This window comes from Sapajus apella, unplaced genomic scaffold, assembly GCF_009761245.1.
Source record: "Sapajus apella isolate SASKATOON/1434 unplaced genomic scaffold, GSC_monkey_1.0 scaffold99, whole genome shotgun sequence".
Lineage (NCBI taxonomy): Eukaryota > Metazoa > Chordata > Mammalia > Primates > Cebidae > Sapajus > Sapajus apella.
Window position 1 is genome coordinate 419,902 of NW_022437039.1, and position 27,760 is coordinate 447,661.

At 45.4% G+C, this 27,760-nt stretch overlaps 3 protein-coding genes across 6 annotated transcripts in view; 2 read left to right on the forward strand and 1 right to left on the reverse strand.

Annotated features, from left to right (window-relative positions):
* Positions 1-7,981, forward strand: part of ZNF75A (zinc finger protein 75a) — a 68,714-nt gene extending 60,733 nt beyond the window's left edge. Inside the window, exons 7-9 of the mRNA XM_032257931.1 lie at positions 4,770-5,771; positions 7,618-7,773; positions 7,889-7,981. Of these exons, the coding sequence (XP_032113822.1) occupies positions 4,770-4,777 (8 nt within the window). The 3' untranslated portion in view covers positions 4,778-5,771; positions 7,618-7,773; positions 7,889-7,981. The remainder of the gene's footprint in view (positions 1-4,769; positions 5,772-7,617; positions 7,774-7,888) is intronic.
* On the reverse strand, positions 83-19,044 carry ZSCAN32 (zinc finger and SCAN domain containing 32). 2 transcript variants are annotated; one of them, XM_032257918.1, is made up of 7 exons: positions 18,857-19,044; positions 14,626-15,097; positions 10,202-10,367; positions 7,054-7,148; positions 6,646-6,766; positions 2,469-2,951; positions 83-1,716 (listed from the first exon to the last, which is right to left on the reverse strand). In XM_032257918.1, the coding sequence occupies exons 2-7, from the start codon at positions 14,989-14,991 to the stop codon at positions 962-964; spliced, it is 1,986 nt and encodes a 661-aa protein (XP_032113809.1). In that variant the 5' UTR covers positions 14,992-15,097; positions 18,857-19,044; the 3' UTR covers positions 83-961. The 2 variants fall into 2 exon arrangements, with proteins under 2 accessions (XP_032113809.1, XP_032113808.1); XM_032257917.1 differs by having other exon boundaries at positions 14,626-15,177.
* ZNF174 (zinc finger protein 174) lies at positions 19,019-27,543 on the forward strand. Of its 3 annotated transcripts, none has more exons than XM_032257948.1 (3): positions 19,019-19,205; positions 22,330-22,552; positions 26,509-27,543. In XM_032257948.1, exons 1-3 carry the CDS (start codon positions 19,044-19,046, stop codon positions 27,108-27,110), a joined length of 987 nt encoding a protein of 328 aa, XP_032113839.1. In that variant the 5' UTR covers positions 19,019-19,043; the 3' UTR covers positions 27,111-27,543. The 3 variants fall into 3 exon arrangements, with proteins under 3 accessions (XP_032113839.1, XP_032113840.1, XP_032113838.1); XM_032257949.1 differs by lacking the exon at positions 26,509-27,543 and adding an exon at positions 23,132-24,205 and having other exon boundaries at positions 19,121-20,341; XM_032257947.1 differs by having other exon boundaries at positions 19,125-20,341; positions 26,509-27,540.
* The last annotated feature ends 217 nt before the right edge of the window (positions 27,544-27,760 follow it).

Sequence of the window (27,760 nt, forward strand, 5' to 3'; positions counted from 1 at the left end):
CAATTCTATCATTTTTAGGACCCTGCAGGCTTCTACATGAGTATAGTTTCTAAAGGAGAAAATTACAACTTACAACCAAAGACCAAGGAAGTGGAGGGAGAAACAACTTTATTTTCTTCAGAAACAGTAATGTTTATAAATTTGTTTATAGTAGTTTGTAAACTATTATCAGAAATAGTAATATCTATAAACCACTTACTTTTAAGAGTCAATTGGGAACTATGATGAGGGTGATAATAAAAGGAGAAATCTTACAAAAATTAACCTGGATGCTATGCTTGCTCTAAGATTAAGTCACTTAGGGAAACAAATTCAGATTATCCAATGGCTTAACCCTCCTTCTTTCCTTTTGTGATGGCTAGGTTATAAAAAGTAGTATCTTCTGCCCTGAAGGTAGCAGTAGTATGGTGGGTGCCTACAGGTCAATTATAGGTTAAGAAGAGATTCAGGCTCTTAACTTCTACATGTGCTTCCCAGGAGCAGGGACACTTTCTTTCTCAGCCCTGTGTGAGGACCACATTAGCTCAGAAAGTGTTCTCAGACCACTGGGTGCCCATTCTCAGTGTTAGGAACACGAAGATCCTGGTTTCCTGGCAGAATTTATGGATCCTACAACTTTCTCTCCATCAGACTTTAAGTCACAGTAAGACAGGACTTTGGAGTCACAGCCACAACCAGAAGAAGAGGTCAGCATCCTTATGCTGACTCCTGTTCCTGGACATGGATCTTAAGATCCAGTAGTTAGTAAGTCTGTTGCTAAGTCAGGGACTGGCTAGATCTCTCCACAGAAGAAAGCTCTAAGGAACACATACACACTGACCTAAGGAACTGATATGACAGGTTTCCTACACACTCATAACACATCTCTTCCTTCCTGTGATGAGAGTACTACTTTTGTGTGTACTGTCTGATGACGAATGAGGGCGGAGTTCTTAGTGAAGCTTTTCTCACAGTGAGAACACTAGTAAGGCGTTTCACCAGTGTGGATTTTCTGGTGGGCACTGAAGTGGGAGCTGTTGTTGAAGCTCTTCCCACACTCTGCACACTTGTATGGGCTCTCCCCAGTGTGGACACGCCGGTGAGCACTGAACTGGGAACTGTTGTTAAATCTTTTTCCACAGACAATGCACTGGTAAGGCTTCTCCCCTGTATGGGTCCTGTGGTGGACAATGAGGCTGGAACTCTGGTTGAAACTTTTCCCACACTGCCCACACTGGTAGGGCCTCTCCCCTGTGTGAATTCGTAGGTGGGCAGTGAGGTTGGAGCGCTCACTAAAGCCTTTCCCACACTCATTGCACTTGTGAGGCTTCTCGCCGGTGTGGATTCTCTGATGTCGAACAAGATAAGAACTTCGGCTAAAGGTTTTCCCACATTCAGGACACTGAGATACTTTTTCCAGTTCGAGCGCTGGCTTGTGGGGAGAGTGTACACTCTGAGAGCAGTTTTTCCCACACAGGATATGTGTACAGACTTTGTCCCTGGCACAAAAACTCTGGTGACTCATCGTTTCCTGGGATGGGGGTTTCTCCTCACTCTCCCCTGGTGAGTTTCTACATTGCCTTCTTGATGTAGGCTCACTCTCCATGTCTTTTTGTAGCCCAGAGTGCCAGAAAACTTCTCCTCTAGACTTTCTCTGTAAAGCCTTGTTCATTTCTACTTCCTCTGAATCATCCCATTTTAGATTTTCTTTTTTAATCTCATTCTTGATCTCAAAACCTGAAAGAAAAATCCAGAGAAATACAATAGACTATAGAGAAGGAAAACAATGTAATGCAAAGAGTTATAACTATACTATATAGAAGAAACATCTAATTGAAATTCTTCATAAGATTAAGTCTCCTGCTAATAGCTTTTTATTTTCTAATTGTAATATTTTTGAGCTCCAAATTATTACAGGAAAATTATGCCCTAAACTACAACTTTTCTCCAATTTTTTTTTGGGATGTTCCGACACAATGACAAACTGAGGCATGGCATCAAGCTCTGTGTCATCTGCCAGTCTGTTTATAGGTATACTCTCAATTCTTCAGTAATCTAACTTCTGCCAGCAGAATAACAAAAGGCAACCCTGGGTTTGGCCAGCTCAAACAGGAAGAAAACAAGGTGCTAAGTACCCATCCAGCACACGCTCAGCCTGTAAAAGGCATTGCCATGCTAGAGAAGGAGGGAGAAGATGGAACCTGGTCTGGAGGCCTAACCAGCAATGTGAGGATGCAAAGTACTGAAACTCAATGGGAAAAGATGACATGAACTTAGTGAAGAGTTGGAAAATGCAAAATCAGGGCTCTAAAATGCAAGGGGAATAATCTTTAAACTACATGAAAACTAAAACTCCTGGCTTAGATAGAGTCACACATCAAGATGATGATGATGCCAGGCTCAGTGACAGCTCCCACTTGACTGCTAGGCTAATGGCCTCTAAACTGGACTTTCTGATCTTTTGACCATCAGAGTTAAGGGAGTCTTACCAAGTCTGTTTGGGAACAGCACTGGCAGGTCAAGTTTCCTGACTTCCTGGCCAGGATTGCTGAAGTCCTTTTCATCCCTGTCTGCACCATCCACAGTGCCATCTTCTACCTCTGTGCGCTCCCCATTCTGGTGACTCAGCTCTCCAGCCTCGATATCACTTCCTTTTTGGTCAGGAACAGCATCGCTTGCCATAGGAGGCACAGAGGCCCAGGAGTTTGAAAAAGCATCCATTTCCTCATAAAAGATACAAGGCTCAGGCACATAGCCTCTCCTCACTTTGCAGTAACTCAACTGTAGGCTTTTGAACTTGGTTCGACACTGTTCTGGGGTCCGCAGAAAGCCCTGCTCCCAGAGTCGTTCCGCCATGGCCCTGTAGATCTGGCTGTTCTGCTGACAGGTCTGGAGTTTTCCATAAAACTGAGAACTACTAAGAATAGCCAGGAGTGTCCTGGTCTCTTCATAGCCCCAGGGCACACCTGTTGCTGGGAGACAAAGAATATGTCAATCAGATCTGTCAATTAGATCAGGGAGGATGTACATACTGCAGTGTGGAGTTTTAGCAGCTTCAAAAGTTACATCCTGGTTTCTCAAACTATGCCACAACTGGCTACTGTTATTTCTAGGAAGAAATCTCATGGTGGCCTTTTTTCTAAGAAAACTTTAAGTATAATACAAAAGGCATTCCCTCCACTGAGAAGGACTTGTAGGGTTATTTACTAAAGGTGCCTTTTTAATTTCTCTTTAATTATCCTCAGTCCTACTCATTTCCCCAGGAGAGATGGCTGGCAATAAGTGTAGTGGCTTGCCTGCCTTGACAGTTGTGGGACTTCCTGAGGGTGGCCACATAAGAGGACACAGTGAACAGGTGACGCTCAGAGGAAAGCAAAGATTCAGAGGAGAGAGGAACTGGTTTTAAGGATAGATATACCTGTTCCCTCCCCGATACAGGAATACCTCCTCATCTGGCCCATCTCTGTCTGCTTGTATCTCCTGTCAGCCTTGTAGATACAAGGAACTAAATGACAGCAGTTAACAAACCAAGGTAAGAGTAAGTAGTAAACATCTGAGAAGAGCAGTTCAGCATGACTGGCTACTCAAGAACTCTCACCACACACTCCTGCTGCCCATCTGGGCCAGTTCGTGAGGACTGATTTCACTAGAGCTGTCCCAACAAGTGCATTCCAACAACATCCGGTAGTGATTCCAACAACATCTGGTAGTGATGCTGTGAAGGGCACCAGCCTCTTCTTGCCACCCGCCTACTCCACACTGAGCTGCCATCACCTTATGCCCAGATCACTGCCATAGCCTATCTGGTGTTCTTGCTTCCACTCTTTTTTTTTTTTTTTTTTGAGACAGAGTTTCGCTCTTGTTACCCAGGCTGGAGTGCAATGGCGCGATCTCGGCTCACCGCTACCTCCGCCTCCTGGGTTCAGGCAATTCTCCTGCCTCAGCCTCCTGAGTAGCTGGGACTACAGGCACGCGCCACCATGCCCAGCTAATTTTTTGTAGTTTTAGTAGAGACGGGGTTTCACCATGTTGACCAGGATGGTCTCGATCTCTTGACCTCGTGATCCACCCGCCTCGGCCTCCCAAAGTGCTGGGATTACAGGCTTGAGCCACCGCGCCCGGCCTCTTGCTTCCACTCTGGACCTCCTACAGTCTACTTTCAACCCAGCAGCCAGAGGGAGTCCCCTCCTTTGTTATTCAATTCAACTACCCCTCACTGAGTGCCTACAATGCCAATTTCTGAGAAATGTAAATATAAATATGACATGAACCCTGCCTTCAAGGAGGTCACAGTCCTGTAGAAATCTCTACACCAAAAAGAGACACAAATAAATGTTTACATAAAGTACCAAATAAAGTCAAATACTCAAAGTGGTCTTTTAAAAAATATTACTCCACCTTGCTCCAGCCAGAGCCATTTTGTCTGTCTTACGCCCTTCCTCCATGTATGATATGGCTGCAAGGCTCATCTCTCCTCCTTCTGCAAGTCTTTTCAAATGTCATTTTCTCATTGAGGGCGACCCTGAGGACCCAAACTGAAAACTGCAAACCAACCTCTGCTCCTTCTCTCCCATCGTGCTTACCGCCCTCTAACATCTTCTGCCGCTTACTGATTATGCTATGGTCTATCTCTTCCCACAGGGCAGGAATCTTTATCTGTTTCTTCACTGTTGTATCCCTAATGACCTAGAACTAGGTCTGAGATACCGTAGGCACTAAATAAATATTTGTAGGAAGAATGATTTGTCCTCCCCCATTCTCTGTCTCAGTTCTTATCTCTAATCTTTCAGGATCCTGATCTTGAAGGACAGCTTCACTGGATATAGAAAAAAAGAAAAAAAAAGGATCCTGAATGATTGACAAGAAACCCAAAGTGTGTAAGGAATACAAGCCCTCATTCAATAAGCCTAATGTTGTAGAAATTAAAGTTACAGGTATCTGTTCTGAATTATTCAGAACAGATCAACCCATAGAGACAGAATGAAGACTGGTGTCTCCCAGGGGTTTGCAGGCGGAGTATGGGGAGAAACTGCTGGATGGTTGTAGGATCTTATTTTGGAGTGATGGAAAGGTTCTGGAACTGGACAGAGGTGGTAATTATACAACACTCTGAATGTACTGGATGCCAAAGAATTGTTCACTTTACAGTGGTTAATTTTATGACATGTGAATTTCACCTCAATAAGTTAAAAATCCCAAGTTCAAAAATAAAAGAGCCTTCATATCTCACCTTATTATATTATCCATATATATTTAGTAATACAAATCTCAATACAAAGCTCAAAAAGACACTATACTCTCCTGCAACTGGACAAGATAAGGTGCAGGAGAAGCCTGAAGAAGCAGCAAAAAACGGCACATGCTGAAGCCAGGAAACCAGGAGTTCCTGGCAAAGGAGGGGAGGGATGGCAGGGGACAGAGCAGGGAAAAACCACAGATCACAGGGAAGGGCCACACTGTAGAGTGAGGCAGGGGCAGTGTCACAGGGCCTGTGTTCAGAGCCTTGTGTAGTCCCTCCCACCCTGGGCTTGGCCATGTGACTGACTTTGGCCAGTGGGACACTGGCAAACAGTGCCAGCAAAGGCTCAGTAAGCACTTGCACACAGAGGCTGCTCCTCCTGGAACTCGGGAAAGTACAATGAGCCTGCACCCGCCGGAGACCCAGCTGAGCTCCTAGCTGGTGGCCGCCATCAACTGCCAGCCAGGTGACTGAGGCCATGCTGGATCTTCCAACCTCAACACCTCAGCCAACATCTTGAAGCAGAAGAACCACTCAGTCAACCCACAGAATGGTGAGAAATAATGGTTTTTACCACCAAGTTTTAGGGTGGTTTGTGTTGTGGCAGTAAGCACAGTACTGGTTACTGATGTGGCAGTCATTTGCATGCGTTCTAAGGAATATACCCACCCTGTGGCTGCAGTGGAACCTGATTCCTAGACTATTGGTAACCTTTTAAATTCACAGTCACCGGTCCAGGGCATCACCCAACACTGCTTATCCAGGGTAACAGCATCTTCATTCTTTATGTTCTATTAACAAAATCTGGATTTAGCACCTACTCAGATAATTCACTACTTTGGAAACAGAAACACACCTGGCTTTGGCTTTCAGATTTCACACTGAAAAGATAATGCCCTGGGTGACCCAGACAACCTAAGAGTAGATATTACTTTCCCTATATGTCACCTGCACATGGTAAAATGAACTGCTTTTACCCCAACAATGCCCCCAGTGTGGAGGTGTGGTTTACATAAAGGCAATCAGTACCAGGACACAGGGACAAAGAGGTCCTGACCCAAGAGGCTCTGGAGCATGCATGGGGTGATGGTAAGGGCTCCCAGCTGCCTGGCCTGTCTGCTTGTCATCAGTTTGGAAGCTATCTATGTCCTCTCTTGTGCCCAGATCCTCCTGACCTCAGGTGATCCACCCACCTCAGCCTCCCAAAGTTTTGGGATTACAGACATTAGCCACTGCATGCAGCCTGCCCCTTTCTTTTGATCTCTGCCTGTCTCTCTCTTGCCTGCTGTGGTTCCCCATTTACTTCCTCCTTTCCTTCCACCCAACAGTCTCCCCACTCCCTCTGTCTTCCTCACTCCCAAGTCCTTTCAGCCTCCCTGAACAACTGAACACATCCACTTGGACCTGGACGGAAGATGAATCCTTACCCAGCGAGACATGTCTGTCCTCCTGTGTGGCATCCCTGTAGAGGGCCCTTCGTGCAGGGCCTGGGCACATCCATTCTTGCTGACAGAGGGATACAGCTCTGTCATCACATGTGGCTGGTCCCTGTAACAACACTGGAGCTGCTGCTACCGATAAAATAGCACCAGTCTAGCCTGGGGTGGGGGCAGAGACAGGATCACAGTTGTCAGATCAGGGGCAAAGCAAAGGCAGGGGAGGTCCCCCCTGTGGGACCAGTGTAGAGCCATGTGATAATGTCAGAGTGGACAGAATCAAAACAACCCAAGAAGCCCCAGGGACCACAAAGAATCTTTCTCATGTCTCTGGAGAAGAAGGGGGTTTTGGGGTGAAAGTGGGTACTTAGGAAACAGAAGGCATCAACCACAGCTCACCTGGAACCCAGCTGTCAAGACCACAGCACCTGTCTCCTGGTCGTGGAGACCTGTGTTTTGGGGCAGGTTCCCGGGAGCCTGAGGAGCAGGCCAGGCTGGGGAAAAAACAGCCGCTATTAGAGGGCAGCTTCCACACAACAGCACAGAGCAAAAGCTCTCAAAGTGGGCTCCTGGGCCAGCCCCTTCAGCAGCCCCTGGCAACCCATCGGAAATACAAATTCTGCGGCCTCACCTCAGATCCTCTGAATCAGAAATTCTGGAGGTGGGGCCTGGGACTATTTTATCACACCCCTACCTCCAGATGAGACTGAGACAAACTCAAGTTTGATAACCACTGTCAGAGCCCACGGCTTCTGTGAGTTGAGAAGCTCCTTTCGTGAGATTCCTCTTGGCATAAGAGCGTTAATTTTTTTTTCATTTTAAGGAAAAATATTTATGTCAGGGGAAAAAAATTAAAGAGAATCATAGTAGGAAACAAAAATCTCTCCATAGCCCTGCCACCCAAAGATAACCACAGTACTCTTTCATAATACCACAGTAACAGAAACCTTTTATATTTTTCAGGCAAAGATAATACATTTTTTCTCAAATCTCCAACTTAAAGAATTGTACAGATATGACTGACATCACTTAAAAAATAGGAAAAAAAATTTTAAACAATTGTACAAATAAAATGAATCATTTATGACTTGTTAATGGAACTTCAGCGGCAACTCAGAGGTATGTAAACCCTGGGGAGGGGACAACACTCCAGATCTGTGAGTGGCCCATGCGCCTGGGAAGCAGAGGGAGCCCAGCCTGGAACACAGTGAGTCCTGCTTCTCTTTATTCACAGCCCCTGCTGTCCCAAAGCCTTGGAAATCACGCACCAGAGAGCACAGGTATTCCCAAAGATTAAAAGGAAATAAATGCTAAGTGGCAAAGTTTATTAAGATGTTGACAAGAGTATTTACTTTGCTTTAAAAAATACTAAAATTGGCCAGATGTGGGGGCTCACACCTGTAATCCCAGCACTTTGGGAGGCCAAGGCCAGCAGATCACTTGAGGTCAGGAGTTCAAGACCAGCCTGCCCAACATGGCGAAACCCCGTCTCTACTAAAAATACAAAAAATTAGCTGGGTGTGACGGTGGGCACCTGTAATCCCAGCTACTCAGGAGGCTGAGGCAGTAGAATCGCCTGAACCCAGGAGGCAGAGGTTGTAGTGAGCCAAAATCACACCACTGCACTCCAGCCTGGACAACAAGAGCAAAACTCCATCTCAAAAACAAAACAAAACAAAACAAAACTGTCTCTTAGACAGTTTTCCACTTTATCAACACAGGTTTGCCAACTTAAACTCATCAAGACACAGTGTTTTTCAGGCTGGGTGTGGTGGTGCATGGCTATAATTCCAGCACTTTGGGAAGCTGAGGCAGGAGGATTGCTTGAACCCAGCAGTTCGAGGCTGCAGTGAACTATGATGGTACCACTGCACTCCAGCCCAGGCGACAGAGCAAGACCCTGTCTCTTAAAAAAAAAATCACCTAACAACCTGTTATGGCAACTTTCAACTAAACGAAAGGTAGCAAGTATATAGCCAATGGAAAAAGACTTTAAAAATATAGAACCTTGGTATATCCATGCAACGGAACATTATTCAGCCATCAAAAGGAACAAAGTACTCATACATGCTCAAAACATGAAAAGTGAAAGAAGGCAGACACCAAAGGTCACATCATGCATGTGACTCCACTTATATGAAATGTCCAGAACAGGTAAATCCATGCAGACAGAATGAAGAGCAACTGCTTAATGGGTACAGAGTTTCCTTTTCGGGATGATAAAAATGTTTTGGAACTAGATAGAGGTGATGGCTGCATAACACTGTGGATGTACCAACCATCACTGAATTGTTCACTTGGAAATGGTTAATTTTATGTTATGTGACCTTCACCTCAATTAAAACGTTTTTTTTTTTTTAATTTTTTGGGAGAGACAGGATCTTGTTATGATGCCTAGGCTGGTCTCAAACTCCTAGGCTCAAGTGATCCTTCTGCTTCAGCCTCCCAAAGTGCTGAAGTTACAGGCATGAGCCATCACACCCAGCCAAGATTTTTTTAATTAAAAAAGTTTTCTAAAACAATTAAGACAAGTAAAAACAAAAATTGAGCTCTGGAAGAAAGGCCAAAAAAATAATGTATTCTGGAAAAGATTAAGCTGGATCGGGAAGGGGACTTAATGTCTTCTAGTATATGAAGAACTGCTGTGCAGAAAGTGAGGGTGGGTGACCATGTTCACCTTTAATGACACCTGATTATTAAGTAACAGAATTGTAATAAAAAAGAATTATACTACCACATAAAGAATCTCTGTCCCTACTTTTTTTTTTTTTTTTTTTTGATGATAGAGTCTCACTCTGTTACCCAGGCTGGAGTGCAGTGGTCCAATCTCGGTTCATTGCAACCTCTGCCCCCCACCCCACCAGGTTCAAGTGAGTCTCCTGCCTCAGCCTCCCGAGTAGCTGGCATTACAGGTGCCCGCCACCACACTTGGCTAATTTTTTGTATTTTAGTAGAGACGAGGTTTCTCTGTGTCACCCACGCTGGTCTCAGACTCCTGATTTTGTGGTCTTCCCTGCCCGCCTCAGCCTCCCAAAGTTCTGGGATTACAGATGTGAGCCACCACACCTGGCCTCTCTGTCCCTACTTTAAGTGCCATTACGCTCAACAGAAATTTGTAATCTTGCTTTTGGATATATTTTTTATTTTTTTGAAACGGAGTCTCACTCTGTGGCCCAGGGTGGAGTGCAGTGGCACGATCTTAGCTCACTGCAACCTCCACCTCCTGGGTTCAAGCAATTCTCCTGCCTCAGCTTCCTGAGTAGCTGGGATTTCAGGTGCCCGCCACGCCTGGCTAATTTTTTGTATTTTCAGTAGAAACGGGGTTTCACAATGTTGGCCAGGCTGGTCTCGAACTCCTGACGTCAGATGATCTGCCTGTCTGATCTCCCAAGGTGGTGGGGCTACAGGCATGAGCCACCGTGCCTGGCCACTTTTGGGATAGATTTCAAAGGCATTTTGTCTGGAACCCTTGGGTGGACCAGACCTTTGTTTCCAATAAATGATTGTTCTTCACCTGTCTCAGGTGAGAACAGAGGCTTCTGCTTACCTTCTGACTGTTCCCCTGGTCTTTGGTGTGAGCTCTGTGATCCCTTCAAAGTTGGCTCCTCTGGCTGAACCTCCTGTTTCCAGTGGTATCTCAGTGATTCTCTGGTTGCTCCCAAAGGGGCCATCTCCTCCATGAGTCCTTTCAAGTCCTTCTCAGAATCTGGGACCTGAGAACAGACCCCATTATCCGTCACTACAAATTCCTGCCTAAGCTGCACTTTACAACTCCTAAGAGTGGCATTAAAAAATAATGTTTAACATAAGGAAGCAGAAGAGAAGCAGCTAGAAGCCACTGTATTGCTGCTGTAATAAAATAAAAAATAATAGAATTAGGTCTTTGAGGGTGCAGTCGCTCATGCCTGTAATCTCAGCACTTTGGGAGCCCAAAGTGGCCTGATCACATGAGGTCAGGAGTTCAAGACCAGTCTGGTAACATGGTAAAACCCCATCTCTACTAAAAATACAAACATGAGGCCGGGTGCCGTGGCTCATGCCTGTAATCCTAGCACTTTGGGAGGTCAAGAGATCGAGGCCATCCTAGCCATGGTGAAACCCTGTTTACTAAAATACAAAAAATTAGCCGGGCATGGTGGCATGCACCTATAGTGCCAGCTACTCAGGAGGCTGAGGCAGGGAATCACTTGAACCTGGGAGACGGAGGTTGCAGTGAGCCAAGATCACACCACTACACTCCAGCCTGGTGACAAAGCAAGACTCGATCTCAAAAAGAAAAAAATAAAATAGGCTGGGCACAGTGGTTCACACCTGTAATCCTAGCACTTTGGGAGGCCGAGGTGGGTGGACCACGAGGTCAGAAGATTGAGACCATCCTGGCTAACATGGTGAAACCCCTCTCTACCAAAAAAAAAAAACAAAAAAAAAAACAAAAAAAATTAGCTAGGCATGGTGGCACGCGGCTGTAGTCCCAGCTACTTGGGAGAATGAGGCAGGAGAATCGCTTGAACCCGGGAGGCGGAGGTTGCAGTGATTCGAGATTGAGCCACTGCACTCCAGCGTGGGCAATACAGCAAAACTCTGCCTTAAAAAAAAAAAAAAGAATTAGGTCTTTAGAAGTGGTTAAGATTATTTATATGAAAGCACCTAGCATAGAGCCTGACATACCAGAACTGTTAAAAATTGGGAGCTGGGCGCGGTGGCTCACGCCTGTAATCCTAGAATTTTGGGAGGCTGAGGTGGGTGGATCACCTGAGGTCAGGGGTTCAAGACCAGCCTGTCCATCATGGTGAAACCCCATCTTTAAAAAAAAAAAAAAAATCGGAATATATTTGTTAGAAGAAAAAATGTCAGCTTTCATTTCAGCAAGCCCCCATGACTCAGCACTAGGCCATTTCCTGTCCCCCCATATCCAATACCAGTCTGCCTTCAAAAGAGACCTTGAGGCTGGGCACAGTGGCTCATACCTGTAATCCCAGCACTTTGGGAGGCCAAGGCAGGTAGATCACAAGCTTAGGAGTCCGAGACCAACCTGGCCAATATGGTGAAACCCTGTCTCTACTAAAAATACAAAGATTAGTCGATGTGGTGGTGGGTGCCTGTAGTCCCAGCTACTCAGGAGGCTGAAACAGGAGAATTGTTTGAACCTGGGAGATGGAGGTTGCAGTGAGGTGGGCACTCCAGCCTGGGCAACAGAACACTCCAGCCTGAGCAACAGAGTGAGACTCCATATCAAAAAAAAAAAAAAAAAAAGACCTCGAATTGGTCCTCTCTCTCCATCCCCTGGCTCCATCTGAGTCCAGGACACTATCTGCTGTTGCATCCTCTCTACTGCTGGACCCTTCAATCCATTCTCTCTACATGGAATCCAATGTGATCTCTTTAAAATCTAAGGTCCTGTCCCCGTAGTAACGCTCTTCAGTGGCTTCCCACTACACACAAAATAAAATCCAAACTTCTCTTTGCAGCCTAAAAGGCCCAGCATGACTCTGCCCTGCCTCCACCCTCCCTCTCATATCGCTCTTCTCAGATCTCTGAGCTCCAGCCACAAGCTCTCTCTTCTTCCTCTAGAACCTGACAAGTCCTCTCCCACCTTAGGCTCCTGGTATGTGCTGTGCCCTCTGTCCAAAGTCCTCTCCTCCCAGCTCCTGAGACAACTGGTTCCTTCTTCTCCTTCAATGTCATCTGAGAGAGGCCCTGTCTCACAACCTATCTCCCAACACTGCTGTTATCACATCAGTCTACTCATTTCCTTCCAAGCACTCATCTGAAACCATCTTTATGGTTTACTTTTGATTTACAATTCTGTTTCCCCCCATGGACTGCAAGCTCCAGCAGGCCAGGGGCTATACCTCTCCTGTTCACTGTAAAATCCCCAATATCATAGTCACTTAAAATCAACTTTTGTCTTTCAGAGCCATGTTTATTCTTTAAGTCCCATGCTTATAACAACATCCTTAAAATGAGGAGAGATACTGAGAGGTAAGTGGGATCCTGAGAAATTATATCAACCTCTATTACTACTTCCCACCTTCACTTCTTGCTCTCTGCTTTCATGATAGGTGATATGGTTTGGCTGTGTCCCCACCCAAATCTCATCTTCATTTGTAGTTCCTATAACCCCCATGTGTCGTGGGAGGGAACCGGTGGAAGGTAATTGAATCATGGGGGCAGTTTCTCCCATACTACTCTAGTGATAGTACATTCTCATGAGATCTGATGGTTTTATAAAGGTCTTTCCCCTTCGCTCAGTTCTCATTCTTCTTCTTCCTGCTGCCATGTGAAGGATGTGTTTGCTTCCCTTCTGACATGATTGTAAGTTTCCTGAGGCCTCTCCAGCCATGGGTAACTGTGAGTCAAGTAAAACTCTTTTCTTTATAAATTAGCCAGTCTCAGGTATGTCCTTATAGTAGCATGAGAACAGACTAATACAATAGGTTTCAAACAGGTGTTTAACCAATACATTCCTGCACTGTTTTCTTTTATATTAAGAGTGTGGGCTGGGCACAGTGGCTCAACACTTATATTCCCAACACTTTGGGAGGCTGAGGTGGGTGGACTGCCTGAGCTCAGGAGGTCAAGACCAGCCTTAGCAACATGGCAAAACCTCATCTCTAATAAAAAAACAAAAATTAGCTTGGCATGGTAGTGTGCACTTATAGTCCCAGCTACCTGGGGTCTGCGGCAAGAGGATCACTTGAGCCCAGGAGGTTGAGGCTGCAGTGAGCCACGTTCGTGCCACTGCACTTCAGCCTAAGTGACAGAGCAAAACCGTATCCAAAAAAAAAAAAGAAAAAAAAAAAAAAAAAAAAAGTGTGGTTCTGAGATGGTTAAGGATAAGAAGGAGAGAGAACATCAAACAGAGAGATGGAAGGGGAACTGGGCTAAGATGATGATTAGCATATTGGGATTCCCACTCTATTTATAATAGTTCAGTTCTCCCAGCTCTACCTTCATACAAGTGCTACTGCACCCCTCCCCTCAATCTTACTTATAAGAGTTCCAATCCCACAGATTGCAGATTAATTTCCTCAACTTCTTCCCTGATACATCACCACCAAGATGCTTTTTCCCTCTATAAATTAAGTCAAAGTATTAAATCCTCAATCCTACCAAATTTCATTATATCCCCCTTCGCTGTTCCTCTTCCCACTGACAGTGCACATCCCTACCTCCTCACTGAGAAACACAAGCATGTCTGCTGCCTAGGTCCTTCCCATTCCAGCCATGCAGACTCTGGCACCCAGTGAGCTGCTTCCTGCTCTGACTGCAGACCCACTCAGGCCAAATAACATTCCTCTGACCTGTGCCCTCCATTACTCTAGGCCTCTCCCAGACTTACCCAATTTCAGTTGCCTTCCTCCTACCAACTCTTCCATAACTGAAGCTGGCATGCTGCTTTTCCTCTTCCTGTGCCTTTCCCACCTCCCTTCTCCCAGAAGATATAAGCTGGTTACACTGATCAGATCTCAGACCTAGTCCTGACCATAAGAGGATATTTTATGAACCCACCAGTGTCCCAAAATGAACACAATCCTGGCAGCAAGAACCAGGGCAAGGCCTCGCTCTGATATACTTTTGTTGAGCGTACAACACATGGCACTCTACCCTCAAAGAAGCTTCAAGCAAGAAACTAGATTTTCAGTCACCAGTATCTCTAGTTTTCCTCATCCCCTGAGTGAAAGATAGTTGTCCTTTCACTGGTCTTGTTTTTGAGAATTTTTCTGAGTGTTTTTACCACTTTAATTAGGGACTTCAAATATTATTAAATATATGAATGTCTAACAGCTGTATCCACAGATAAGAAATTCTTCCTGTACAATAAGGGCACAGGACCAACCCAAGACAGCCAAAACCTCCTGTGGCCAGCAGAGGGCTACTGTGGGTTTCTCAACCAAGCACCTCTCCAGCAACTGGATTCCCCAACTTCTTCATAACCAAAACCACAAAGTTCCAACTTCCTTTTCTCACCTGCTGTCCAGGAGCTCTCTGTACATCCTCAACCAGAGCCACAGCTTCATCGCCGTTTTCTGGATGCTGCTCCCTCACCCAGGTCTGGATCTCCTCTGGCAAGATAGTCAGAAACTGCTCCAAAACCAGCAGCTCCAGGATTTCCTCTTTTGAGTGTGTCTTAGGCCTCAGCCACTGACAACAGAGTTCCCAGAGTTTGCTAAAAGCTTCATGGGGGCCAGTTACCTCCTGGTAGCAAAACTGCCTGAAGCGCTGACGGGAGGCCTCGGAGTCAGGGCTGTTACCTTGGGGGGCTGATTTCTGGCCCTGTGTGGGATCTCTGCTTGAGGATGAGTGTGCCTGAAGACTATTTTCTGCAGCCATCATTTGCTTCAACAAACTGGCTTACTCTGTTGCCACTGTACCCTGGAGATCAGATTACATCTCTTCTCACATCACTGGGAGGCCATGTTCTCCTGCAAGGAGTGTCTTTCTGGAATCCATGCGACATGAGAGTATCAGACATGTGCAGAGACTCACAGCTGAAAAAAAGGGCTCAACCTTGAAGGATGTCTGAAGAGGATGGAAAAAGACAATATAAACCTATCACACATTCCTTCACTCTGGTTCTTGTGATTTACTTTCTATCCCTTTCCTTTACTCTGTCCACAAATCCACGCCGAGGATCCGAAACACTAGAAATACTGAAACTGCCTTTGCAAAAACCGTTAACAGTGAGAAGCTTATGACACTAAAAGAGGTATGATCTTACCAACTCCATGTTGCATTTAACCTCCCATCTGCCCTTGGTCATTCCTGGGTGTTGGCCAAGCTGGCTTTGGGAAAAATTAGTTTATAGTTTGAATAATAACCTTTCCTCAAATTTAACTGCCTTTGTAAAACTAATTAAAGACTACCAGGTTAGAAGGATGAGAGAGGCCTGAATTCTGCTAAGATGTAGGCATAATTAAATGATTATCCAGAGGTCACAAGAGTTGCAACTTCTGCAATTAAATAACATCACTATTGTAGAACCTAAGATTGGCCTTTTGAGATATCTTTTCAGGTTTTTGATTTCTGACACCAGGTGGCCCCACCCAAACCAGGGATTCCTCTGTGGCTCCCACCTAAAAGCACACTCAAGGGCTGTTTTCCACAGCCCTATGAATGCATTCCCAATCAGTCAGCATTCCCCCTTCCCTACCCACCTGCCTGCCAGAGCCCTAGACTCTGAATTTCCAGGGAAGCTGACTTGAATGAAAAAACTTCAGTCTCTCATTTAGGTGGTTCTATATGTATTAAACTCTTCCTCTATTGCAATTCCCCTGTCTTGATAAACTGGGTTTATCTAGGTAGTGGGCAAGATGAACCCAATGGGCAGTTACAATACCAAAAAATATAGTCTTCTCCCCAGCCAAGATTGTGTGTCTGCTACAGAGTTACTCAAACTTCCTGACAATGTAGTTCACCTGTTCCTTCCCTTCTTCCTTCACATACTTAGGTCTTTTTCTTGTCTTCCCTATCCTCAAGAAGGCTGGACTCATGTTCTCCATTGCCACCCTCTCCTCCGGGGAGAACTAGTGTGTGTGTTTCTTGATTAACTTCTTCATCACTTTTACTCTACAGACACACAACATGGATAAGCGACTGTTGAGGTTTGCTGTATTTTTTTATTTTCCAGCATTCCTTCCCCACTTCTGACAGCAGCATTTTCTTCCTTTGTGAAAAAGTTCCTCTCAGTGGTTCTGGTGGGGGTATTAATTACAATACCCGCCTCTGCAGAAGTGGCCATATGACACACGGCTGGGCCTATCAAAATTCTTTTCTCTGGCCAGGCACGGTGGCTCAGGCACTCCCAAAGTGCCTGTAATTCCAGCACTTTGGGAGACCGAGGCAGGCAGATCACAAGGTCAAAAGATCGAGACCATCCTGGCCAACATGGCGAAACCCCGTCTCTACTAAAAATACAAAAATTAGCTGGGTGTGGTGGCATGCACCTGTAGTCCCAGCTACTCAGGTGGCTGAGGCAGGAGAATCACTTGAACCTGGGAGGCAGAGGTTGCAGTGAGCAGAGATAGAGCCACTGCACTCCGCCGCAAAAAAAAAAAAAAAAAAAAAAAAGGCCGGGCGCGGTGGCTCAAGCCTGTAATCCCAGCACTTTGGGAGGCCGAGGCGGGTGGATCACGAGGTCAAGAGATCGAGACCATCCTGGTCAACATGGTGAAACCCCGTCTCTACCAAAAATACAAAAAATTAGCTGGGCATGGTGGTGCGTGCCTGTAATCCCAGCTACTCAGGAGGCTGAGGCAGGAGAATTGCCTGAACCCAGGAGGCGGAGGTTGCAGTGAGCCGAGATCGCGCCATTGCATTCCAGCCTGGGTAACCTGAGTGAAACTCTGTCTCAAAAGAAAAAAAAAAAAATTCTTTTCTCAGATTTTACATACAAGAAGTAGGGAAAGTTGGGCAAATGTTAAGACCAGAGAGTTGTCTGCAACTATGTCCCACTCTCTACTCCACTCCTCCACCACAGGAGTGAGCCTGTTTACATGAGGACAATATACTCGAGTCTTGACAACATGTTTGGATCTCCAAGGCCAGTTTATGTAAGGCAATATTTTTTTAAAGAGTTAATTTAAAAAATAGTTTTATATAATTTAAAACTAAACAATAATTAAATCACTTTAAAAAATAACTTTATATGTGTTTTCCTTTTTTTATTTTTAGAGATGGAGTCTGACTCTGTTGCCCAGGCTGGTCTCAAACTCCTGAACTCAAGTGATCCACCCACCTCAACCTCCCAAAGTGTTAGGATTACAGGCATGAGCCACCATGCCCAGCCTTAAAAATAATTTTAAATAGAGGCTAACTTTTGTACTTTTTGTAGGGATGGGATTTTACTATGTTGCCCAGGCTGGTCTCGAACTCCTATGCTCAAGTGATCCTCCCACCTTGGCCTCCCACAAGTGCTGGGATTACAGTGGCACCCAGCCAAGGCAGTATTTTTTAATTAGTCTGTGTTGGGTGTTAACTACTTAAAACACAGATTAAAGCAGATAGTAATTTATATTTTCTACAAGAGCTGATATACCCTCACTACCTGGTATTAAAATGGATCCAGCATGCATAACAATATGAAGATACTCAAGCAATACTGAGCTGTACACTTAAAAATAGTTAAGATGGTAAATGTTACTTTTTTAAAAAATTAAATAGGCCGCGCACGGTGGCTCACACCTGTAATCCCAGCACTTTGAGAGGCTGAGGCGAGTGGATCACGAGGTCGGGAGTTCAAAACCAACCTGGCCAAGATATTGAAACCCCATCTCTATGAAAGAATTAAAAAATATATATGTATATATAATGTGTGTGTGTATATATATATATATATATATATATATATAAATTACACATTTCTAATTCTTTTGTTTTTCTTCACCAGAATCTCCCTTAGTAATTTTTTAGTTACATTTTTTAAATGGATTTGGGTTCCTTTTTCTCAAAGAACCTGAACTGCCTTCACTTAACTTCTCTACATTTCAGTGCTGCTAGAGATAGAGAAATCAAGGGCATTATTATTGTTAGCACTGCTTTTCAGCCAAAGAGAAGAAACTGAGAGCGATGAAGTATCTTGCTTAAAGCATCACATAGTATAGCTCCTAGGTAGCAAGGCCAGGACTAGAACCTGCACGCCTTGCCTTGCACATGTTCTCACATCCTGTAACTTATCTGGCTGAAGAATAATTTAATAAATGCTCTCCTAACTTCATGCAGGAGGCGGAACCTAGACCCCTCTTGACCCCTTACATCCCACTCATCGTTAAATTTTAAAATGATGTTCTCTGAAATTTTTACTTTATTGTAGCGTAAAATGCAGCATGAGGATGAGGGTCCAGGCTGATAGGTATTTCACTTAGCAACTATTTATTTAGTACTCAGAACACACTCGGTGCTAGGGTCAGGCACTGTAGATGAGTAGGGAGTGGGCCAGACAGGGACGAGATGAGCAGGATCAAGCCCAGAGGGGTGCCGGGTACCGCCGCTCCGGCTCCAAGTGATGCGCGCAGTGGAGGCGGGGCACGGTGATCGCGGAGCATCTGGGGACGACCGGCCTGAGGGAGGCCGCCAGTCCCATGGAGACGCCCATCGGAGCCGGACCCAAACGCCTCGGAGAAGACTCTCAGGGGAGGGGCTCCGCGGCCGTCGCAGGGCCCAGCCGTTAGTCCCGCCGGCCGCGAGGAAGCAGAGGACTCACCAGATACCAGCACTTGCGACTCCCCAAACTCTCTCATCCTCCCGGCCGGAAGTAAACTGCGCGATCCGACCTGCTCAACCGCCCACCACGCACGCCCGGGCGCACGCCAGCAAGACAAGCTGCCGGACTGCAGCTCCCGGGATGCACTGCGACGGTATTGACAGATGCAGCAGCCAATAGACGGTAGATGATACCCTCGAGGAGCCAATCCCTCGGGCAGGAGGCGGGCCCTCTCGGTAGTTCCTCAGCAGTCAGTGGGCGTCTCCGCGGCGAGAGGCATGGACACCGCCCCCAACCCGTGCTCGCTGGTGCCGGGTGCCGTGTACCCCGGTCCAGAGTTCCCAGAGAGGTGAGTCCACTGCAGGTGGGTGCGGGACGCCGGGCAGCTCGAGGTAGTGTTGTCGCAGGCGCCAGCCCGAGCTCGCGCCGGCCGTGGAGTTCAGCTGCGCAGTGGGTTGCGGCAGCTTCGCCAGGCCGGGGGCTGGCTGGGCCGCGGGGCCGCCCTGGAGGCCGGAGCCGCCGGGCCTGCGGCGCCTCGGCAGCGAGCAGTCGTCTAGCTCTCGTGAACGAGGCTCTCCGCTCCCTCACACCCCCGGCTGACGCTGTGGCCTTGCTCGGTTGTACCGGTTAGCTCCCGATGACATGCGTCAGGTCGGTTTCCGCCGGGATGCGGGAGAGTTGGGGCAAGCTACCTGTGACAGTTTGAACTTTTCTTAGGAATTCCGCTCCACCCGCCGGTTAGAGCATATTTCTCATTTCACCCGAGACCTGTGTGCTTGCTACTGAAATAAAAGAAGTATTTTTTTCCCCAGAATCCTTTTAGGACGTTATGACTTTTCTCCTTTGCAAAACTGCAAAAAACTGACAGGAAGACAAAACTCTTCCCACTCCCAGAGATCGCTTTGTCTTGAGTTTGGGGTAAAGACTAGCAAGTGAGGTTTTGTTTCTGCATCCCGTTCTCCCTAACATCCTGAGAAAACCTTCGTTTCTAGCGTCTTTCTGGCATTCAGAGAGACTTCTCTAGGGTCATGATCACAAAGGCTTAACCCATTACAAGGAGAGAGTTGTCTCCTGATCCCCAAAATGGCAGCTAAAATGGAGATAACTTTGAGCTCCAACACTGAAGATTCCTCTAAGCAAGAGAGACACATAATAACAAAACTAGAGGAGAAACGGGAGCCTACTCCGCAAAAAAACTGCCCGGATCCTGAGCTCTGCCGCCAGAGCTTCAGACGCTTTTGTTATCAAGAGGTGTCTGGACCCCAAGAGGCGCTCTCCCAGCTCAGACAGCTCTGCCGTCAGTGGCTGCAACCTGAGCTGCACACCAAAGAGCAGATTTTGGAGCTTCTGGTGATGGAGCAGTTCCTGACCATCCTGCCCCCGGAGATCCAGGCTCGGGTCAGGCATCAATGTCCAATGAGCAGCAAGGAGATTGTAACCCTCGTGGAAGATTTTCACAGAGCATCCAAGAAACCAAAGCAGTGGGTAAGGAGGGTCCTCTCCCATGATCCTGGGGATTTCGTTTTCATCTGGGTAATGTTTGGTATCCGGATCTCTCCCTGTTTAAGGACTGAGTCTCAGAAGTGGACTGGATGGCTTCAGAAGTTGCTTCCAGCCTCTATCTGGGAACCTACCCTGAGTTGTAACAGGTTTTTAGAAAACCCAACTACTGGCCAGGCGCAGTGGCTCACTTTGAGAAGTCGAGGTGGGTAGATCACCTGAGGTCGGGAGTTTGAGACCAGCCTGACCAACATGGAGAAACCCTGTCTCTACTAAAAATACAAAATTAGCCGGGCATGGTGGCACATGCCTGTAACCCCAGCTCTTCAGGAGGCTGAGGCAGGAGAATCACTTGAACCCGGGAGGCGGAGGTTGCGGTGCGGTGGGCCAAGATCCAGCCATTGCACTACAGCTGGGGCAACAAGAGTGAAACTCCATCTCAAAAGAAAAAAAAAAAAAACCCACTGCTGATACCCAGTGAAGCAGTAGAGGACCAAGGTTCTTAACATTCTTTTATGCACCTTGTGCCACCAGAAATAATTGTAAGGTTCTTGTACCTTTTATGTCAGAACTTCCCCAAACTCATTTTCTTAGTTTTCCTACAATCAGAATTCTTAGCAGGCAGGATCACCCTTTTGGATAGCAGTTGGACTTTGGGGAACTTAATTTCATTGGAAGTTCTAGCTTATTGTGTTTCCAGTGTTTAGCTTATTGTATTTTTTTTTTTTTTTTTTTTGAGATGGAGTCTTGCCCAGGCTGGAGGAGAGTGGCATCATCTTGGCTCACTGCAACCTGCGTCCACCTTGGGGTTAAAGCAGTTCTTGTGTCTCAGCCTCCAGAGTAGCTAGGATTACAGGCGCCCGACACCATGCCCAGCTAATTTTTGTATTTTTTAGTAGAGAGGGGGTTTCACCATTTTGGCCAGGCTGGTCTCAAACTCCTGACCTCAAGTGATCCTCCCACCTCAGCCTCTCAAAGTTTTGGGATTATAGGCGTGAGCCACCACACCTGGCCTAGCTTATTGTCTTTTTTGTTTGTAGTTTTTTTTTTTTTTTTTTTTTTTGAGACTGGGTCTCACTGTGTCACTGAGACTGGAATGCAGTAGCACGAGCTCGCTGCTGCCTCCACCTCTGGCTCAACTGACCCCCCCACCTCAGCCTCTCAAGTAGTTGGGACTGCAGGTACATGCCACCACAACTGGCTAATTTTTGTACTTTTGTAAAGACAGGGTTTCTCCACGTTGCCTAGGCCGGTCTTGAGTTCTTGGGCTCAAGCAATCTGCTCATCTTGACCTCCCAAAGTGCTAGGATTACAGGTGTGAGCCACACCATGACTGGCTTATTGTCTTTAGATCAGGAAGTTACAGTTCAGTTGGCCAATGTTGCCACTGCTTGCCACTCCACTCCGGGAAATCAGACCCCAGTCAGGACCTAGGCAAGAAACAAACAGCAGGTACTTTGGAAAATAGAACTTGTTAGGGAATGAGGGTGGGGTGGTTCTCTTAGATCTCTACTACTACTGGGATCTGCTTACCAGGAAAGCCTTTGGCAGAACAACGCATTAGATAAGAAGGGTTTTTAACAGCCCCTCACCATACTGCTTTCTGTTCCTGGGAGGCCTATTTCCAGCAGAAGTAGGTAGGAAGATGGTGTGTAGAGTAGGCAACTGATGGCCCAGTGTTGTGACTGTTTCTGATGTTTGTGCCAGCAACTACCCTGATGACTTTGACTCAGGGCCTTGAGAAAGGCCCAAGCTTTAGGGGAAGCCACTCAGCTGACTTGTAGCATCCTCGTTCGTGTCATTCTACATGCCCTTACCTTTGCTTCCTTTGAGGGTTTCAGTGGTTTCTATGAAAGTTGATCTCTAGATGGTTATCAGCAGTTCCCAAAGTAAATAGGTCATTATATAACAGTGAGAGATCAAGCTTCCCTCAGTCCTGATGGATGGAATTAATGGATGGGTCTTGTTCCTAGGTGGCTGTTTGTATGCAGGGGCAGAAGGTGCTCTTGGAGAAAACTGGATCGCAGCTTGGAGAACAGGAACTGCCAGACTTTCAACCACACACTGCTAGGAGAAGTCTCAGGGAGACCTCTCCAGCAGAGTCTTCCCAGGCGGAAGCTTATGACCAGCTGAGCCCCCATCATTGGGAGAAATCCTCGCTCCTCCAGGAACCAACCCCAAAATTGGCTGGGACAGGTAAACACTCTGTGCCGTTTCTCTCTCTCTCATCAGTCCTTTATCTCCATCAGTGTATCTCATGGTTCTGAAAAGGCATAGACCACATGTGTGTGTGTTTTTAAATGTTGTATATAATAGTAGGTGATTATTCCCTAAACAAATTTCACCAATTAGAATGGTGGTGATACTATAAATATGTTTTTATCATTTTCTGTTAATGAATATTTGACAATCCAGTATATGACAGGATTGTACCAACTTTTCTGTCCCTTTAAGAACTTCTTTTTTTTTTATTTTTTTTATTTTTTTTTTTTTGAGATGGAGTCTCACTCCGTCGCCCAGGCTGGAGTGCAGTGGTGTGATCTTGACTCACCACAACCTCCGCCTCCTGTGTTCAAGTGATTCTCCTGCCTCAGCCATCTGAGTAGCTGGGATACAGGCACACAACAGCATGCCTGGCTAATTTTTGTATTTTTAGTAGAGACAGGGTTTCACCATGTTGGTCAGGCTGGTCTTGAACTCCTGACCTCGTGATCTGCCCACCTCGGCCTCCCAAAGTGCTGGGATTACAGGTGTGAGCCACTGCGCCTGGCCCAGAACTTCTTATAGAAAAGACAGATCCAAATATGGCCACAGATGAACTTCCATGCAAGCAATGGTTGAGTTTCATTACTTAAAATGCTCTCCTGTTTAGAAGGGGCCTGGAAGAGGAAAAGCTTCACCCCATATCATTTATCTTTGTCCTCCTCTGTGATGATGTTTGTACTTTAAATCCTCGAATCGATTTCCCTTTCTCTGATGTGATACTTGTGTTACCGCTGCCTTTGTTGTATACAATCCTGTGATCTCTAAGCCTGAATGACAGTGACAATTTGGCCAACCCTGGTGATGTGAATATAAGATACAGTGAGCACGTTAGAGAAGAGGGTTATGACAAGACAAAATCCTTATTTTCTTAACATTTGCTACATTCAGTGACGTACTGTGTGTCTTAGTCTCTTTATATATTTGCTGCTAATATAAAATACTAGAGACTAGGTAGTTTATAAATAACAGGAGTTTCTCACAGTTATAGAGGCAGGGAAGTGTGAGTTCAAGGTGCCATCATGGTTGGGTTCCAGTGAGGGCCCTCTTCCAGATCACAAACTAGCCTGCTTCTCTCAGTCCTCATGTGGTGGAAGGGGAAGACTGGCTCCTGGGAGCCTCTTTCATAAAGGCATTAATCCCATTCCAGTGAGGGCAGCACCCTCATAACCTAATCAAAGGCCTCACCTCCCAAAAGCCCCATCTCCTAATACTATTACCTTGGGAGTTAGAATTTCATATGAATTTGGGGGAACATAAACATTCAGCCCCTGGCAACCACAGCCTACTTTTTGTCTCTGGATTTGCTTAGCCAGGACATTTTATATAAATGGAATCACATAGGCTGGGCACAGTGGCTTACACCTGTAATCCCAGCACTTTGGGAGGCCAAGGCAGGCAGATCACTTAGGCTAGGGCATTCAAGACCAGCCTGCGAAACATGGTAAAACCCTGTCTCTACAAAGGTACAAAAATAAGTGGGGCATGGTGATGGACGCCTGTAATCCCAGCTAGTGGGTGAGCTGAGGCAGGAGGAGCACTTGAACCTGGGAGGTCGAGGCTGCAGTGAACTGAGATTGTGCCATTGCACTCTGCCCTGTGTGAAAGTGAGACCCTGTTTCAAAAAAAATAACAAATAAATAAATAAATAAATGGAATCACACAATATGTGGTCTTTTGTGTGTGGCTTCTTTCACTGAGCATGTTTTCAAGTTTTATCCATGCTGTAGCATGAATCAGTGCTTCATTTCTTTTCTGTGGCTGAATAATGTGCATTGTATGAATATATTACATGTTGGTTACCTGTTCATGTTGGCTCATCTATTCATAAACTTTTGGGTTGTTTCCACTTTTTGGTTATTATGAAGAATGCTGCTATAAATGTGTGTTTTTGTGTAGACATGTTTTCGTTTCTCTTGAGTATACACCTAGGAGTGGACTTACCATATGCTAGGTCATTAACTTACGAGGAACTACCAAACTATTTTCCAAAGGAACTGTACCATTTTACATCCCCACCAATACTATATGAGGATTCCAGTTTCTCCACATTCTTGCTAGCACTTGTTATTGTCCTATATCCATCCTATTAGGTGAAAAGTTTTGATTTGAGGTTTTGGTTTACATTTCCCTGATGACTAATGGTGTTGAACATCTTTTCTTGTGCTTATTATCCAATTACATATCTTGTTTGGAAAAATGTCTGTTGAGATCCTTTGCTTATTTTTAATTAGGTTATTTGTCTTTATTTTTTATGAGTCCTTTATATACTCTAGGTACTAGACTCATATATAATTTGCAAATTTTTTCTCTCATTCTGTGAGTTGTCTCACTTTCTTGATAGTGTCCTTTGAAGTACAAATGTTTTTTATTTTGTTGCAGTCTAATTTATGTTTCTTTGTTTATGCTTTGGTATCATGTGTAAAATACCATTGCCTAATCCAAGGGCACAAATATGTACGGCTGTGTTTTCTTCAAAGAGACATAGATTTAGGTATTTGGTCCATTTTAAGTTAATTTCCCCCATACATAAAGAAATAAGTCAATTTTATATATGATTTTGAGGTAGGAATCTGTCTTAATCTGGTCAGGCTGTTATAACAAAATGCCTTAGACTTCCCACTTGTAAATAACAGAAATGTATTGCTCACTGTTCTGGATGCTGGGAAGTTCAAGATTAAGGTGCCAGCAGATTTGGTGTTTGGTGAGGGCCCATTCCTCATAAATGGTGCCTGCTGTGAGTCCTCACATGGAAGAATGGGCAAACTAGCTCTCTTGGGCTTCTTTTATAAGGACACTGATCCCATTTATGAGGACCCCACCCTTATAACCTAATCACCTCCCAGATGCCCCACCTCCCAAGACGACTGCGTAGGTGACTAAGTGTCAATATATGTGTGTTGAGGGACGGGGGGAATAAACATGTAGACTATAGCAGGGTCCAACTTCATTCTCTTGTATGTGGAAATCCAGTTGTCCTAGTATCATTTAATGAAAAAAGCTATTCTTTTCCCATTGAATTGTCTTGTCAAAAAGTAGTTGACCCTGATCTTATAGATTGATTATTTACATTTGAATTTAATTAAAATTAAATAAAATTTAATATTAAGTTCTTTAGTCACAGTAGTCACATTTCAAGTGCCCAGTAGCCACATAGTTACATGTGGCTAGTGGCTGCCATTTTAAACAGCATGCATGCAACTCTGCATGCACAGGCATACACACACACATTTTCCACATCACAAGGAGTCCTTTTCCAGATCCTGTGACTTCCCACAGGCTGTTTGAGCTTATCTCCATCCAGACCATCAATCCTTCTGTAATTAGGATATATGGCTAACCTGTATTCCAGTTTCTGAACTCATATACTGTCAAATTTGTAATGAAAACACCACAGTCTCTGAACTTACCATCTTTTGAAGAGAAGGTAGTTGTCAGTTAGTGTTTACTAAGTGAGGGGTATTTGTTGAAATGGCTAAGGCAGTGGACTACAACAGTAAAATTTACAATGTTGAGATTTCACCTCTCTTCCTTCTTTCATTCATTAGTGGATACCCTGTTCTGACGGGTTTGCTTTTCCCTGTTCTTCCTTTCCTAAATTTTTCCCTAAAGATAGGAAGGAGGTTGGAAAACTTGGTTCCTAAATTTAATATAAATCACAGTCACACCAGGAGCCTGCAGATTATCAGGCCCAACCCCCAGAGATTCTGACCTAGCAGCTTTGGGGGAAGGGTGAAGAGCCTGCTTGTTTAACAAGTGCTCCAGATGAGTCTAATGCAAGTTGCCAATGGAGGGCCACCCTTTGAGAAACCTTTCAGAGTATTTCATAACTCTTGCTGAAGTTATTTCTTCCAAGCACAGAAAATGAAGCATTTTCTTTCTAATTATAGAGGCCCCCAGAATGAGAAGTGACAACAAGGAAAATCCACAACAGGAAGGGGCCAAAGGAGCAAAGCCATGTGCAGTGTCAGCTGGCAGATCTAAAGGGAATGGCCTGCTGAGTCCTGAACCAAGAGGGGCAAATATGACTGAATCTCGGTTGTCACGGAGGCAGGTCAGCCCCCAAAATGCTCAAAAGCCATTTGCTCACTACCAGAGACATTGCAGGGAACTGGAATACATCAGCAGCCCCCTAAAAAGCCACCCACTGAGAGAGCTGAAGAAAAGCAAAGGAGGTAAACGGAGCCTGAACAACCGTTTGCAACATCTTGGTCACCAGCCCACCCGCTCAGCAAAGAAACCCTACAAATGTGATGACTGTGGGAAAAGCTTCACATGGAATTCAGAGCTGAAGAGACACAAGAGAGTCCACACAGGAGAGAGACCCTACACGTGCGGAGAGTGTGGAAACTGCTTTGGGCGGCAGTCAACCCTGAAGCTGCACCAGAGGATCCACACTGGAGAGAAGCCATACCAGTGCAGCCAGTGTGGGAAAAGCTTTCGCCAGAGCTCAAACCTTCACCAGCATCACAGGCTCCACCACGGGGACTGAAAGTAGTACTCCATGCTTTAGATTCATAAGAAAGGTGTTTGTGTTTCTCCTCCCCCTCACTTGCATGTAAATCACAAAGACTGTGTGACTTACAAGGAAAGCAAGACGCCCTTGTGGAATGATGCACATTCTGCTGGTGAGGAGGCCCAGAAGAGGCTGACCAGGGCCTGACGATGTATGGTGACAGGGTGAAGGGGTGGCAGGTCTGGGCATTGGGGCAAAAAGAACTTAAGTCTCTGCAGAGAGCAAGGAGTAACAACTGAGAGAGAATAAGGACAACCCTGTAGGTGCTGCTTGTTAAATCATCCCTCTGTTGCTTTATCCTCTAAAATATGTTAAGGGATAAATTCTATATATAGTTATGCATTTGCTGTCATACCAGACAATTTTTTATCATGCACATACTTCTTTAATAAAGATGAGTGATCTATGATAGTTTCAAGGCAAAGTTCATTGGAAAATAGATCCCTCAATATTCTTTCTCTAATTCCTAGCCGTTTATAGCAAAGGATGAATTAAATGAGAATATGCACATTTGTGTGAGAAGAGTTTCCAAGTAATTAGATGGTGCTTTTACAAAAAGAAAAAATTACATTTGAGGGAACTTTTTGTATCAAAGCACTTTTTTTTTTTTTCTTTTTCTTTTTGGA